This window comes from Dromiciops gliroides, chromosome 3 (genome assembly GCF_019393635.1).
Source record: "Dromiciops gliroides isolate mDroGli1 chromosome 3, mDroGli1.pri, whole genome shotgun sequence".
Classification (NCBI taxonomy): Eukaryota; Metazoa; Chordata; class Mammalia; order Microbiotheria; family Microbiotheriidae; genus Dromiciops; species Dromiciops gliroides.
The window spans coordinates 68,341,457-68,353,615 of record NC_057863.1 but is presented as its reverse complement, the minus strand read 5'-3'; the positions used below and the strand labels follow the sequence as shown (position 1 = coordinate 68,353,615).

The 12,159-nt window shown below is 46.0% G+C and overlaps 1 protein-coding gene and 1 long non-coding RNA gene across 5 annotated transcripts in view; one reads left to right on the top strand and one right to left on the bottom strand.

The window, feature by feature from the left end:
- The window catches only part of LOC122748791, a 29,366-nt gene that overhangs the window by 14,530 nt on the left and 2,677 nt on the right, over positions 1–12,159 (bottom strand). Inside the window, exon 2 of the long non-coding RNA XR_006355642.1 lies at positions 9,962–10,065. This is a non-coding gene — a long non-coding RNA (uncharacterized LOC122748791). The remainder of the gene's footprint in view (positions 1–9,961; positions 10,066–12,159) is intronic.
- Positions 5,110–12,159, top strand: part of SPEG (striated muscle enriched protein kinase) — an 84,066-nt gene continuing 77,016 nt past the window's right edge. For all 4 annotated transcript variants that reach the window (XM_043994748.1, XM_043994747.1, XM_043994755.1 and 1 more), the window contains exon 1: positions 5,110–5,648. In XM_043994748.1, coding sequence (XP_043850683.1) covers positions 5,237–5,648 — 412 coding nt within the window. In that variant the 5' untranslated portion in view covers positions 5,110–5,236. The remainder of the gene's footprint in view (positions 5,649–12,159) is intronic.

Genomic DNA, 12,159 nt, shown 5'->3' with positions numbered 1-12,159 from the left:
CTGGATTCAGGAGGACCTGAGTTCAAATCCAGCCTCAGACACATGACACTTACTAGCTGTGTGACCCTGGGCAAGTCACTTAGCCCCCATTGCCCCACAAAAAAAGAAAGAAATAGAAGGAGGGGATGGTTTAAGGTGTCAGTGTCTGCCACAGGAGGCTCACTTAGTATGAGGTAGAGCCCAGCCCTATATAAGACCCAAATCAGTTATAGGGAACCCCAAAATGAAGTGAGAAAGAGGCCCCCAAGACTATCAGCAGGACCCATGCCCTTGGATTTGCCTGTCCTCGTTCCTTCTTGGCATTTAAGCAATGACTTGAAAACACAGCTTTAAGGGAAGGAAATAACTTACTAAGTGGTGTTTAAAAAAAGTCTGAATTTGTCATCCATCCTCCACACCGCCCACATGACCCTCCAGACAAAGCCCATCTATAAATGAAGGGGTTGGAGGAGATGATCTCTAATGTACCTCTCCTTTACCCTTTTGACTCACCCCCCCCCCCCAATCCAGGCTGCTTTTGATATTCTTTTTTTTTTTTTTTTTTTTTTTTGCAGGGCAATGAGGGTTAAGTGACTTGCTCAGGGTCACACAGCTAGTGTCAAGTGTCTGAGGTTGGATTTGAACTCAGGCCCTCCTGAATCCAAGGCCAGTGCTTTATCCACTATGCTACCTAGCTGCCCCCTTTGATATTCATTTTAACTTGCATTCCATTTGTATGCCAATGTGAGTCATCCCTACCTCAAACCAGAGTCTGCTCCCAGTGACTGGGAGCTCAGCATTTCATAAGGCAGCCTGGTTCATTTTCCGAGAAGTCACATTTTTCAGAATTTTCTCTCCTTCTACATTCTTCTCCCTTCCCCCCATTTAAGAAAATCACTGGAAATCCCCTTCACTGTATTCCAACACCAGTCAAAACATTTTCCCCAGGAGGTCCAATCAGTAGAGGCCTAACTTGCCCAGAGAGGAAGTGAACCACCCCTGATTGCTGACCCTGGATCACACTGCCTCCCACTCCTAGAACCATCATACCCCTTACCCCAAATGCTCAAATACAGCGTGACCTGGGTATCCAACCCAGGGGCCTTCTGGGTCAGAAAAGATGTGGCTTGGACTAGCCTCAAGGTTTGTTTCTTGGGCGCCGCCCCCCCCCCCCATTGAATTCCCCTCCCAGCCAAGAAATTCCCAGTTATGGCCCTGAGTCCACCCAGCAGCCTTGTTTTCTGAGATTTAGTTTAGGAAAATATCTTGGAGGCACATGCATATCTGTCACCCCCAAGGCAGGAGGAGTGCTGGTATGTGTTCTGCGGGCTTAGGCAGCAGGCCCAAGAACACCGAGGGGTATAGGCAGAGGGACACATAAGGGAATCTTTATTAGGCTGCACAGAACAGCCTGTCCTGAGGGAGAGCAGCCAGAGATCCATTCCTGGAGTGTTTTCTCCTGTTTAGTTACAGATGGGGGAATGTTCACTCCAGTAGGGGGTGCCATCTACGAAGAAACTCATCCATCCATGGGGGCTCGAGCATTAAATCTCATACAACAGCTAGCCCAGGACACATAGACACACATGGAAATGGGGACACAGTTGTATGCAGACTAACAGGGGAGCGCATACACAGGATTCCTCCCTTCTTTCCTTCCTCAAAATGAGTGTGCCCTGGGGCAGCTAGGTGATGCGCAGTGGATAGAGCACCGGCCCTGGATTCAGGAGGACCTGAGTTCAAATCCGACCTCAGACCCTTGACATTTACTAGATGTGTGACCTTGGGCAAGTCACTTAACTCCATGCCTCACCAAAAAAAAAAAAAATGATATTGGGGCAGCTAGGTGGTGTAGTAGATAAAGCACCAGCCCTGGATTCAGGAGGACCTGAGTTCAAATCCAGCCTCAGACCCTTGACACTTACTAGCTGTGTGACCCTGGGCAAGTCATTTAACTCCAATTGCCTCACTAAAAAAAAAGATAAATAAAAGTGAGTGTGCCCTTTGTCTACAAGGCAGCACTCTGGACACAATTCATAAGACTCATGCCTTGGATGTGTTTTCTAGGACTAGTTTCTCTCTTTCTCTGTCTCTGTCCATCTCATCCTCTACCTTATAGCAGCTTTTCCCTATGGCTACTAGCACTACCCTCTGGAGCCCAATAGAATCAGTCTTATCCCTCTTTCACAGGTCACCTGTCACCTGTTCAAGAATTTGAATCATTCCCTGTAACTGTTCTCCAGGCTAAACATTCTGGCAACAACCTAATTGCAGTAATTGCCATTCCTATGGTGTTTTCTACATTACAGATTAGCAACTACATAACATTTTCTCATTAAGGATCCATTCAATTAGCATTTATTATGGACCTACTATGTGTGGGGCATGGTGTTATATAATAGAGATGCAAGTACAAAAATGAAATCGTCCCTGCCCTCAAAGAGCTTATGTTCCACTTCATATGGTAAATTCTATTCATTAAATGAAAATTAGGGCATGGATAATACCTTTATTCATCTTTGTTGGGTTCCTACCACTGTACTTTATTCTGATAAGCATTTAACAGATATTTATTGAAAAAGTGATTCAATGAATATGAACAAACACTTCTTTTAAATTGGTAAGGATGTAGTATTGTACCTATTTTGCTGATGAAGAAACATTTTACTGATAAGGCTTAGAGGGGTTAACTGGCTAGCCCAGGGTTACACAGTCAGTAAGTAGTTTTTGTGTGTTCTTTAAAAAATTTATTTAATATTAATATCTTAAAAATATTTTATTTTTTCAGTTACATGTAAAATGTTTTTAATATTCTATTTTTCTGCAGTTACATATGAAAACAATTTTTAGCATTCATTTAAAAATTTTTTTGAGTTCCAAATTTTCTCCCTTGGTCCCTTCACCCCCACTCCCTTCCCCCTTCCCCCACTGGAGATGGTAAGCAATTTGATATAGGTGATATATGTGCAATCATACAAAACATATTCCCATACTACTCACCTTTTGAAGTGGTAACTCTTTCTTTAACAAGCATTTATTTTATTTTATTTTTTGGTGAGGCAATTGGGGTTAAGTGACTTGCCCAGGGTCACACAGCTAGGAAGTGTCAAATGTCTGAGGCTGGATTTGAACTCAGGTTCTCCTAAATCCAGGGTTGGTGCTTTATCCACTGTGCCACCTAGCTGACCCTTTAATCAGACTCTTTTCCTACCTCAATATACTGGTTTTCTTTCCCACTACTTTCTACTACATAGAGGCAGCTAGGAGTGCCATAATGCACAAATTCTGGGTCTGGGGTCAGAAAGATCTGGGTTCAATCCCAGGCTCAGACACAGCTAGTAAGCCATGTGACCCCAGAGAAGTCACGTCATCTCTACCTGCCTCAGTTTCCTCAACTGTCAAATGAGGATAATAATAGTACCTGTGAGGATCAGATGAGACATTAACACATAGTAGGTATTTAATAAATGCTGCCTTCCTTCCTGTGAACCAGAGTCTTCGGAGGTGTTCTTATATCCCGAGCCTAGGAAAGGAACTCTAGGCTTTGGGGAACATTCCATTCCCTGTCTCCCCTTCCCCTTGAGTCTCTTTTTACTTTATGGAGCCAACAGCTCTAGTCAGCCTATCAAGGGTTTTCTTCCATAATATATAGGCAGGGAGGGTGAGGAGGAAATTTTGAATATGTTGGGTGGGGAGTTTGGGCATGGGCTCCCTTAACCAGCGGAGGGGAAATAGAGAAGAAGGAGGCCAAGCTCCTGAGATCCTGAACCTACAGGCATTTGCTTGGGTGCATGGCTGAGAAAAATGAAGTGAGGATATTGCCTGGGTTAGAGATTTAGGGCCAGGTAAATGGGCATCCGGAAGGAGGTGGGGGGGACAGAGTGGTTCCATGGTATTCTGCCTTGCTCAGACCTTATCTAGAATATTATGTTCAATTCTGGGTGACACATTTTAGTAATAACATTGACTAACTAAATGGGCCAAAGCAGAGACCAGGGTGGCGAGACCATTGCCACCCAAAGACTGGTTGATAGAACTGGCAGTGTGCGTTCTGGAGGAGGCTTACAGAGAACTTGATGGCTTGTATTTAAGTATTAAAAGCATTGTTCTATAGAAGAGAGATGAGGGGCAGCTAGGTGGTGCAGTGGATAAAGCACTGGCCCTGGATTCAGGAGGACCTGAGTTTAAATCTGGCCTCAGACACTTGACACTTACTAGCTGTGTGACCCTGGGCAAGTCACTTAACCCCCATTGCCCTGCCAAAAAAAACAAAAACAAAAACAAAAAAAATTAAATAGGAGATGAGACTTGTTATGCTTCGACAGAAAGGGCAGCATGAGGGCCAATGATGGGAAGTTTCAGAGAATTAGATCTTAGCTCTATATAAGGAGAAACTTCTCAGTGGTTAGAGCATCAATAAAATGAGCTGTCTTGTGGGGTGGTGGTTTGAGTCATCATTGTTGTCCTGGTTGTCATCATCATCACCATGCTCACAACTGATACAAAGAAATTTAAGGTTCACAAAGAATTTTACACATCACATCTTGTTTAGTTTTCACAACAACCCTGTGAGATAGGAACTATCTCTAGGTAGTGAGCTCCCTGTCATGAGAGGTCTTCAAGTAGAGTTTAGATGACCACGAGTTGGGTTCTTGATGTGGGTGAAAGTTGGAGTAGGTGGTCCCTGAGACCCCTGACTCTAGAGAGTCTGTGATTCTTGTGGTTTGCCTGCTCGGTTCTTCATTTTCCTTTCCCCCACCTATTGCTTGTCCTTTCTTCCCCACCACATTCCTTTCCTTTTCTTTCTACAGTTTACATCAGGCTTAAGCGTGAAGGATAGAATGGGACTCAGATAATAATCCTCTTCTCTGAGGGTGTAGGCTGGGGTTGGGGAGGGGGGTTGGGATGAGAGAGGCTTCGTAAACATGCACGTTAATGATTAGCATGAAATCCCTGAGGAAGGGAGAATGTGGGGGGTGAGGGCTGGAAGTAGGATAGAAGAAGGGGCCTCGTCCATATTCCCCCTTCTGCTGCCCCCTCCCTTTGCTATTACACAGGCAACCCGAGCTGGGGGCCTAAAAATAGTCCCCAGGCGAGGCGTAGCCACCAGCCGCCCCGGTGACCTTCTGGGTGGCACAGGCCGGCAGAAGACAGGGCTGCTGGGGCCCACTGGGGACTCCTCCTTCAGGCCTCCACTCCACCCAGGTGCTCCTGTGGGCTCCAGGGTCTCCCACCCCTCATCCCGTCTGCAGCAGCCATGCAGAAAGCCCGGGGGAACCGGGGAGAATCTGTCAGCCCAAGGGCACCCCCCAGCCCAGGTGTGCCCCCAAAAAGGGCCAAAGTGGGGACCGGGGCTGGAGCAAGGGCTGGAGTTGGGGCTGGAGCCCAGGGAACAAGAGCAGGGGCCCCAGTCTTCCTTCGGCAACTGAAGAACACAGCCGTTTTCTCTGGCCGGGATGTGAGGCTGCAGGTGGTGGTGAGTGGGACACCCCAGCCTGGCCTCAGATGGTTCCGAGATGGGGATCCCCTTCCTGACCCATCCCCGGACCCCAGCTGCCTTTGGCTCCGGGGCTGCAGGGCCCAGGATGCAGGAGCATACACCTGTACCGCCAGGAATGAGCAGGGAGAGGCTTCCTCCACGGGGGTGCTGACTGTGCTGGAGGTGGAAGGTAATGGTATGGATGGGGGAGGCAGCCGGGGAGGAAGAATAGATCGGTGAACGGCGGGCAGGGTGAGGCTGGAGGAAAGGGAGGCTGCAGAGCAGAAATGGGGAGCTGGGGACAGCTGAAATAGGCAGTCCCTCCCACAACCCCCTCTGTTCCCTTCTCTCCCCCCCTTTTACTTCTTACTTGGGCCAGGGTTCTGACAGAGAAAGAGAAGGAGAGTATGGGGAATGTAGATGGGAAGAGAGGTCCCTCCTTATGTACAGTCAGAGGGCTAATTTATGAGAAAACCTGGGTTTTCATCTCATCTCAGTCACTAAGTGGCTGCGTAATCTTGGTCGTCACTCTCTGGGCCTCAGTTTTCTTATTTGCAAAATGAAGGCGTTGGACTCGGATCCCCTCCCAGTTCTAGCATTCTAGGAGTTTATGGTTCATCTCCCTGGATCTCAGTTTCCTTTTCTGTAAAACAGGACTTTTGAGTGGGCGATCAAGGACCCTTTCATTTCTAATTGATATTGTGTAATCAATGTCCAAGGAGCCAGACATAATTTTAAAAGGCCAGGGCATATACTTAGTGTCTTCTTTTGGGGCCTCAGGCAGACCCCTTGAGGAGGGACCCAGCCCCAGTGCAAGAATCCCATGGTGAGGGTCTCACCAAACCAGTTCCCTTTAACCCTCTGGTTGTTTTTTTGTTTTGTTTTGTTTTGAAACTGGAAAGTGTGTGTGTGTGTGTGTGTGTGTGTGTAGGGAAGAGTGAAGGTCTGTGGGAAGAAAATACTGTGTGGTTCCTGGAAACTGTCCCTCCTTAGCCTATCCCCATGGAGCATAGACTTGGAGAAGGGCTAAGGGGATGTGGGTGATCTTGGTGAGGGGAGGGCTGAGAAGGGATCTACTATTCCATAGAATATGGAGTGGTTTTGAGCTTCTAGGCCCTGAATATCTCACAGTGATTTTTATATAGGCCTGAGAAACACACACACACACACACACACACACACATCCAGAGAAACAGAGAGCCAGAGAGAGCCAGAGAGAGCCAGAGGGATAGAAACAGAGAAAGAGAAACAGACACACACCAGAGAGAGAAAAATAGAAGCAAATTGCCTGGGAAGTCAATTTCAAGGCAGTTTTGGGGTAGGGTATAGTTGAAGAGTTTGATTTCCTTAAGTCTTTCTTGTGTCAACTTAGGGTCCTGATGACTCAGGAGGGCATGCCTAAGCAGAAGCCGTTGAAAAGGGATTTTCCCGAAGAGGAAGACCACTGGCTGGGTGGCAGTGTGGTTCCTAAGGGGCATGAGTAGGGGTGTAATGTAGGGAGAAGCATGAGCAGAGGAAACAAAGAGGACAGGGGGATGGCACTGGCTAGAAAGGTCATCCTAGGGTGGGTGGCACTGAGTCAGACTGGGACGGAGACAGGTGCTGCAGGATCACTCTCTGCTGGTTGGTACCTAGCTCTCTGCTTATACTCCTTAAGAGCTACAGGCAGATTCACACCCTATGGGTTCCCAGTTGCTCTAGGTTGGCCTGGAAAGGTGTTCAGGTTGGGATGCAAACTGCTTGAGGTGTCAGGGTCAGAATTTCCTCTTGATGCCTGGGAATGGCATTGGGTCATTTTCTTCCCCTTTTTATTCTACCAAGAGCCTGGGGTCATCAGATGGATTTGTAATTCCCAATTTAGCTTGAGCCCTCAAAGATTATAGGGAGACCACAAAATACTGAAAACTAGGCTTATCTCTAAAAGTGGAAAAAGAGATAGAGGAGTATTATGGGAAGGAAAAAGAATATTGGGGCACAGGAAAATAGTGCATTTAAGAGAGTATTAGGGGAGGGGAATCTATGGGGGAAAGTAATGGAAGAAGGGAATAGAGGGGAAGAAAATATTAAATGAAGGAAGGGGAATATTTGGGGAGGGAAAGGCAATAATAGTGAGAATTTGTGGAAAGGGACATAGGAGAAATGGAGTGCTGACTAGTCTCACTTATTTCCTCTTCAATTAGTTGGGAAAGAGAAAAATAGGCTCTTAGAATTTCAATTCAACAAACAGTTACTTAATAGGTGCACATCTTTGTGCTGGGTGGAGGGGAAAAAGAGACAAACCTCTCAAACAAAAGCTAAGCAGTCTCTGCCCTCAGGATGCGGTATAATAGAAACTTCACATTTGGCTCTGTAGTCTGAGAACTTGGGTTTGAATCTGGACTCTGCTTCTAGCATGACCTTAGTCAAGTCACTTAACTTCTGTTAGCTTCAGTTTCCTTGAATGTAAAATCGAGGTGGTTACAGCAGATGATTTCTAAGATTGTACAGGGGCATCCACCCCCATAGAAAGAACTGATAAAAAGAATACTTGTGGATTGTACATATATAACCTAGTTGCAATCTTGTGGAGTGGGGAGGAAAGGGAGGGAGGGAGAAAAATTTGGAACCCTAAATTTTATGAAAATGAATGTTGAAAACTACCCTTACATGTAACTGGAAAAAATAAAATAAATGTTTGTAAAGAAAAATTTAAAAAATAATAAAAAATAATAAAAAGACAGTTCAGAAGCTCCAAAACAAAAACAACAAAAACAACAACAACAACAAAATTGTACAGGGGCTAGAGTACTGGCCTGGAGTCATGAAGATCTGACTTAAAATCCTGCCTCAGACACTTATTAGCTGTGTGACCCTGGGCAAGTTACTTAACCTCTTATCTGCCTCAGTTTCCTCAACTATAACATGGGATAATATTAGTACCTACCTCCCAGGGTTGTTGTGAGGATCAAATGAGATAATATAGTACGAGTTTAATATAGTATAATAATATAGTATATTAAATATTATATTATACCAAGATAGTAGGTGTTTAATAAATGCTTGATTCCTTCCTTTCCTTCCTACTTTCCAGTGGGAAGAAGTTGAGGGAGGAGGGGAGGGAAGATAAGGACAGGAAGTATTAAGGAAAAGTAATAAAGGAGGGAAGAAGCAGCTCTGTGTCTAGGAAGGAGACTGAAGGGATTTTGCGGGGGAAGGGGCCCAGAGTGTATGGGGATTTCAAGGGGCTCTATGATTAGCCCAGGTGTTGCTGATCTGGGTGGAACTTGTCTGGATCCTCAGAATGGGGTGATGGACACGGAGGGATAAGTTGGGAAGGCTGCATGCTCACCTTTCATCTCCCTCTCCCTTCCCCCCCCAGATCTAGGGCACTTTCCCACTCCAGTGTGTAATTAAGGTTAGTAAGTAGCTGTACACACTTGAAAAACCAGCAGAGAGGACCGCTCTTAATTGGGGCTAGTCCTCAAGGACACAACACAGCTTGAGAAGCCTTGAGGGAAAGGAGCAGTCTGGGGCTTTGTGAAGATGCAGGCAGAGACTGGGAGGATTTCTATACAGTTGAATGTTCAAAGAATCACTTTGCCTTTGTGACCAGGGACTAGCTGGGGGGGGGTGGAGGAGGAGGAGGGAGGAGAGCTGTGTATTTTGGTAAAGTCAGATGAAAATGAACATCAAGGGCAGCCTCAAAGGAGATGTCTGGTGCAGTCCTCAATGAATACTTGATTGACAGATTGATTTAGAAAAGGTTTTTTTTTTTAACCTAAACAATATCTAGTTTTAGAAGGTCACTTTCAAGTCATAGCTGGTGTCCTGGAAAAGCACACAGGTTCCATGATGTCTCTCTGAGCCTCAGTTTCTTCATCTGTAAAATGAAGGGGCTGGGATAGGTGACTTCCGAGATGCCTTAGAGCTCTAACATTCTAGGAAAAGAAGTCATTGAGAGGCAACTTTCAGCCTTGTAGGGGTAGGCTTGGTTTGTTGTTTGTCCTTCATTCCTCAGGAGGTCCATGACATCAGGGTGATGTCATGACTCATCCTGAATTGGATTTAAGTGAGGGATGGCCGTGCAAGGTCAACAACTTCACTCTCTCCTCCAGAGCCCTCTTGGTCCAGGATGACTGGAGATGGCCCCGGAAGTTTGAGACAATCGGGTTAAGTGACTTGCCCAGGCTCATATAGCTAGTAAGCATCAAGTGTCTAAGGTTGGATTTGAACTCACATCTTCCTGACTCCAGGTCTAGTGCTTTATCCACTGCACCACCTAGCTGCCCCTGGCTTGGTTTAGTATTATCCGAAAGAACATTACATTTGGAATCAGAGGAGACCTGAGTTCGAATGCCTACTTGGCTCAGTAACTAACTTGCCCTTGTAATCTTGGCCCTTTTGATTTATCTGAGTTTTAATTTCTTCGTTTGTAAAACAAGGAGGCTGGATCTCATAATTATAATTTCCTGCTTGTGTGACCTTGGCATGTCACCTCCTTGTTCTGTGGCTCAGTTTCCTTACCTGTAAAGTGAAGGAGATGGACTGGATGACTTCTAGATTTCTTCCACATTGAAATCTGAAGGGACTGTCTCTAAAGCCCCTTCTAGCTCTAAAGCCAATGAAACCTTGGATAGAAAAAAAGAGATGGGCCTGGTTATTGAATGGGGTGGGGGTGGAATACATTTGACTTGGGCTGATAGCACCACCTGGAACCACTGAGTCTCTGCCCCACATCCTATCAGCAGCTTTGCTGTACCTGTGCAGTAGTTTGGGGCATGGTGCTGCTCCACTGGCATTTCTCAGTCTCACTCATGGAAAGCATTCTGGGTTGGGACAAACGGCAGAACTTCAGGGGCACTGGAGGAAATTAATTCAATGCCCAAACCCTAACTCCTGGCTTAAGAAAGCAGACAGTTTTCTGGCCAGAAACACTTGTCTGGCTCAGAATGCTAGACAGTCAAGGTGCTTGGCATCCCAACAAATGAGGAATTTGGTTGGAGATGGCGCGCGTGCGCGCGCGCGCGCGCATGTGTGTGTGTGTGTGTGTGTGTGTGTGTGTGTGTGTGTGTGTGTGTGTGTGAAGGGAAAGGGAACTGGAGTGCAATCCAGAGAATCTGGGAGAATATCAGGGTTAGAAGAGAGTGAAAAGCAAGAAAAAGAAGATGAAGAAGTTTCGTAGTGAGGCCAGAGGGGCTAGGATGGAGAAATGGAAGTAAAGAGCTATGTCACCGATTTTATCCTCTGTGGAATTCTAGAACCTTAGAGTCGGACGGGACCCTAGGGGTCAACTAATCCAACCTCCCGGCCCAGGTAGAAATCTTCTTTTCTTCAAGATACTTTATTAAATAGTTTATTAAATATAGTAAACATGATATTATTGTGCTGTAAATAGCAAAGTAGTAAAGAGTAAAGCAAATGGGGGCAGCTAGGTGGTGTAGTGGATGGAGCACTAGCCCTGGATTCAGAAGGACCTGAGTTCAAATCCAGCCTCAGACACTTAACACTTACTAGCTGTGTGACCCTGGGCAAGTTACTTAACCCCACTTGCCTCACCAAAAAAAAAAGAGTAAAGCAAATGCTCTGGAGCCAGGCCCTAAGGTCTGGGAGCTTAGAATCTGAATGAAATTCCCCAAATTTGGGTTGGGGAGATGGAGACTGAAATGAAAGGTTAGGATGAGAAAAGAGACAAGTGTGGAAAGGGATAAGGGGGAGAGTTGGTTAGATATATTTGTTAGGTCGATGGTTTTAGAGAGACATGTAGGATTAGAAATTTGAGAGGCAGAAAGCTCTATAGGAGGGGGTAAGAGATAGAAGATGTGAGAGACAACGAGATGGGGAGGAGATAGGCGGAGATGAGGGGGCAAAAGAAGGAAGAGGTGAGAGATAAAGAGATGGGGAGGTGATAGGCAGAGATGAGGGAGCAAAAGAAGGAAGAGATGAGAGATAAAGAGATGGGGAGGTGATAGGCAGAAATAAGAAATGGAGAGTTCTGGGGCTGGAGAATAGATGGGGAAGTTTTCAGGATCTGAATGGAGAATTCTTCACTTGTTGCCATATTGGCGGGTAAATTTTCATTCATTGGCTCATTCATTCAATGCCCTGCGTGCCCATCAGCATACCAGGTGCTAGGCAGAGGTGAGAAGAGGAGGAGGGCAAAGGCAGAGTTGTGAGGAGCTCTGGAAGAAAAGGGAGCTGCTTCAGAACCTAGGGAGACAGGAACAGAAAAGTCCCTAAGTTAGCTCACAGGCAAAGCTGGGCCAGGGAAGATTGCCAGGCAGGAGAGCCAACAGTGCCCATTCAAAGAGTGCCTTCCTCTCTGTGCTTAGAATGGGAATAGGCTAGGGACAAATTTTGGACATACTGGAGTACAATGGGCCAAAAAGCATCCAAAAGGGAGAGAAGCCAGTCCTATATTTCCTTGCCCAGCTTCCTATTCCCTCAATCCTCTTCAGGAAAAGGTATTGGGTAGGAAAACGAAAGAAGTTGAAAGGTTGAATGGTGAAGCTGTACAAAGATGAAATACCATAAATCTACACAAAGATCTCAGGGATGAAGAGAGAGTGAAAGAGACTACAAGAAGAAAGAGTCAGAGATCTAATGGGGGTGGAAATGAAAGAGAAAGAAAGGGGGAAAGAGGGAAGGAGAAAAGAAGAAGGGAGGGAACCTTCTGAGAGAAGGAAAGGAGCCAAGTGAGGGGGAGGTAAAACTGGGAGATGGGG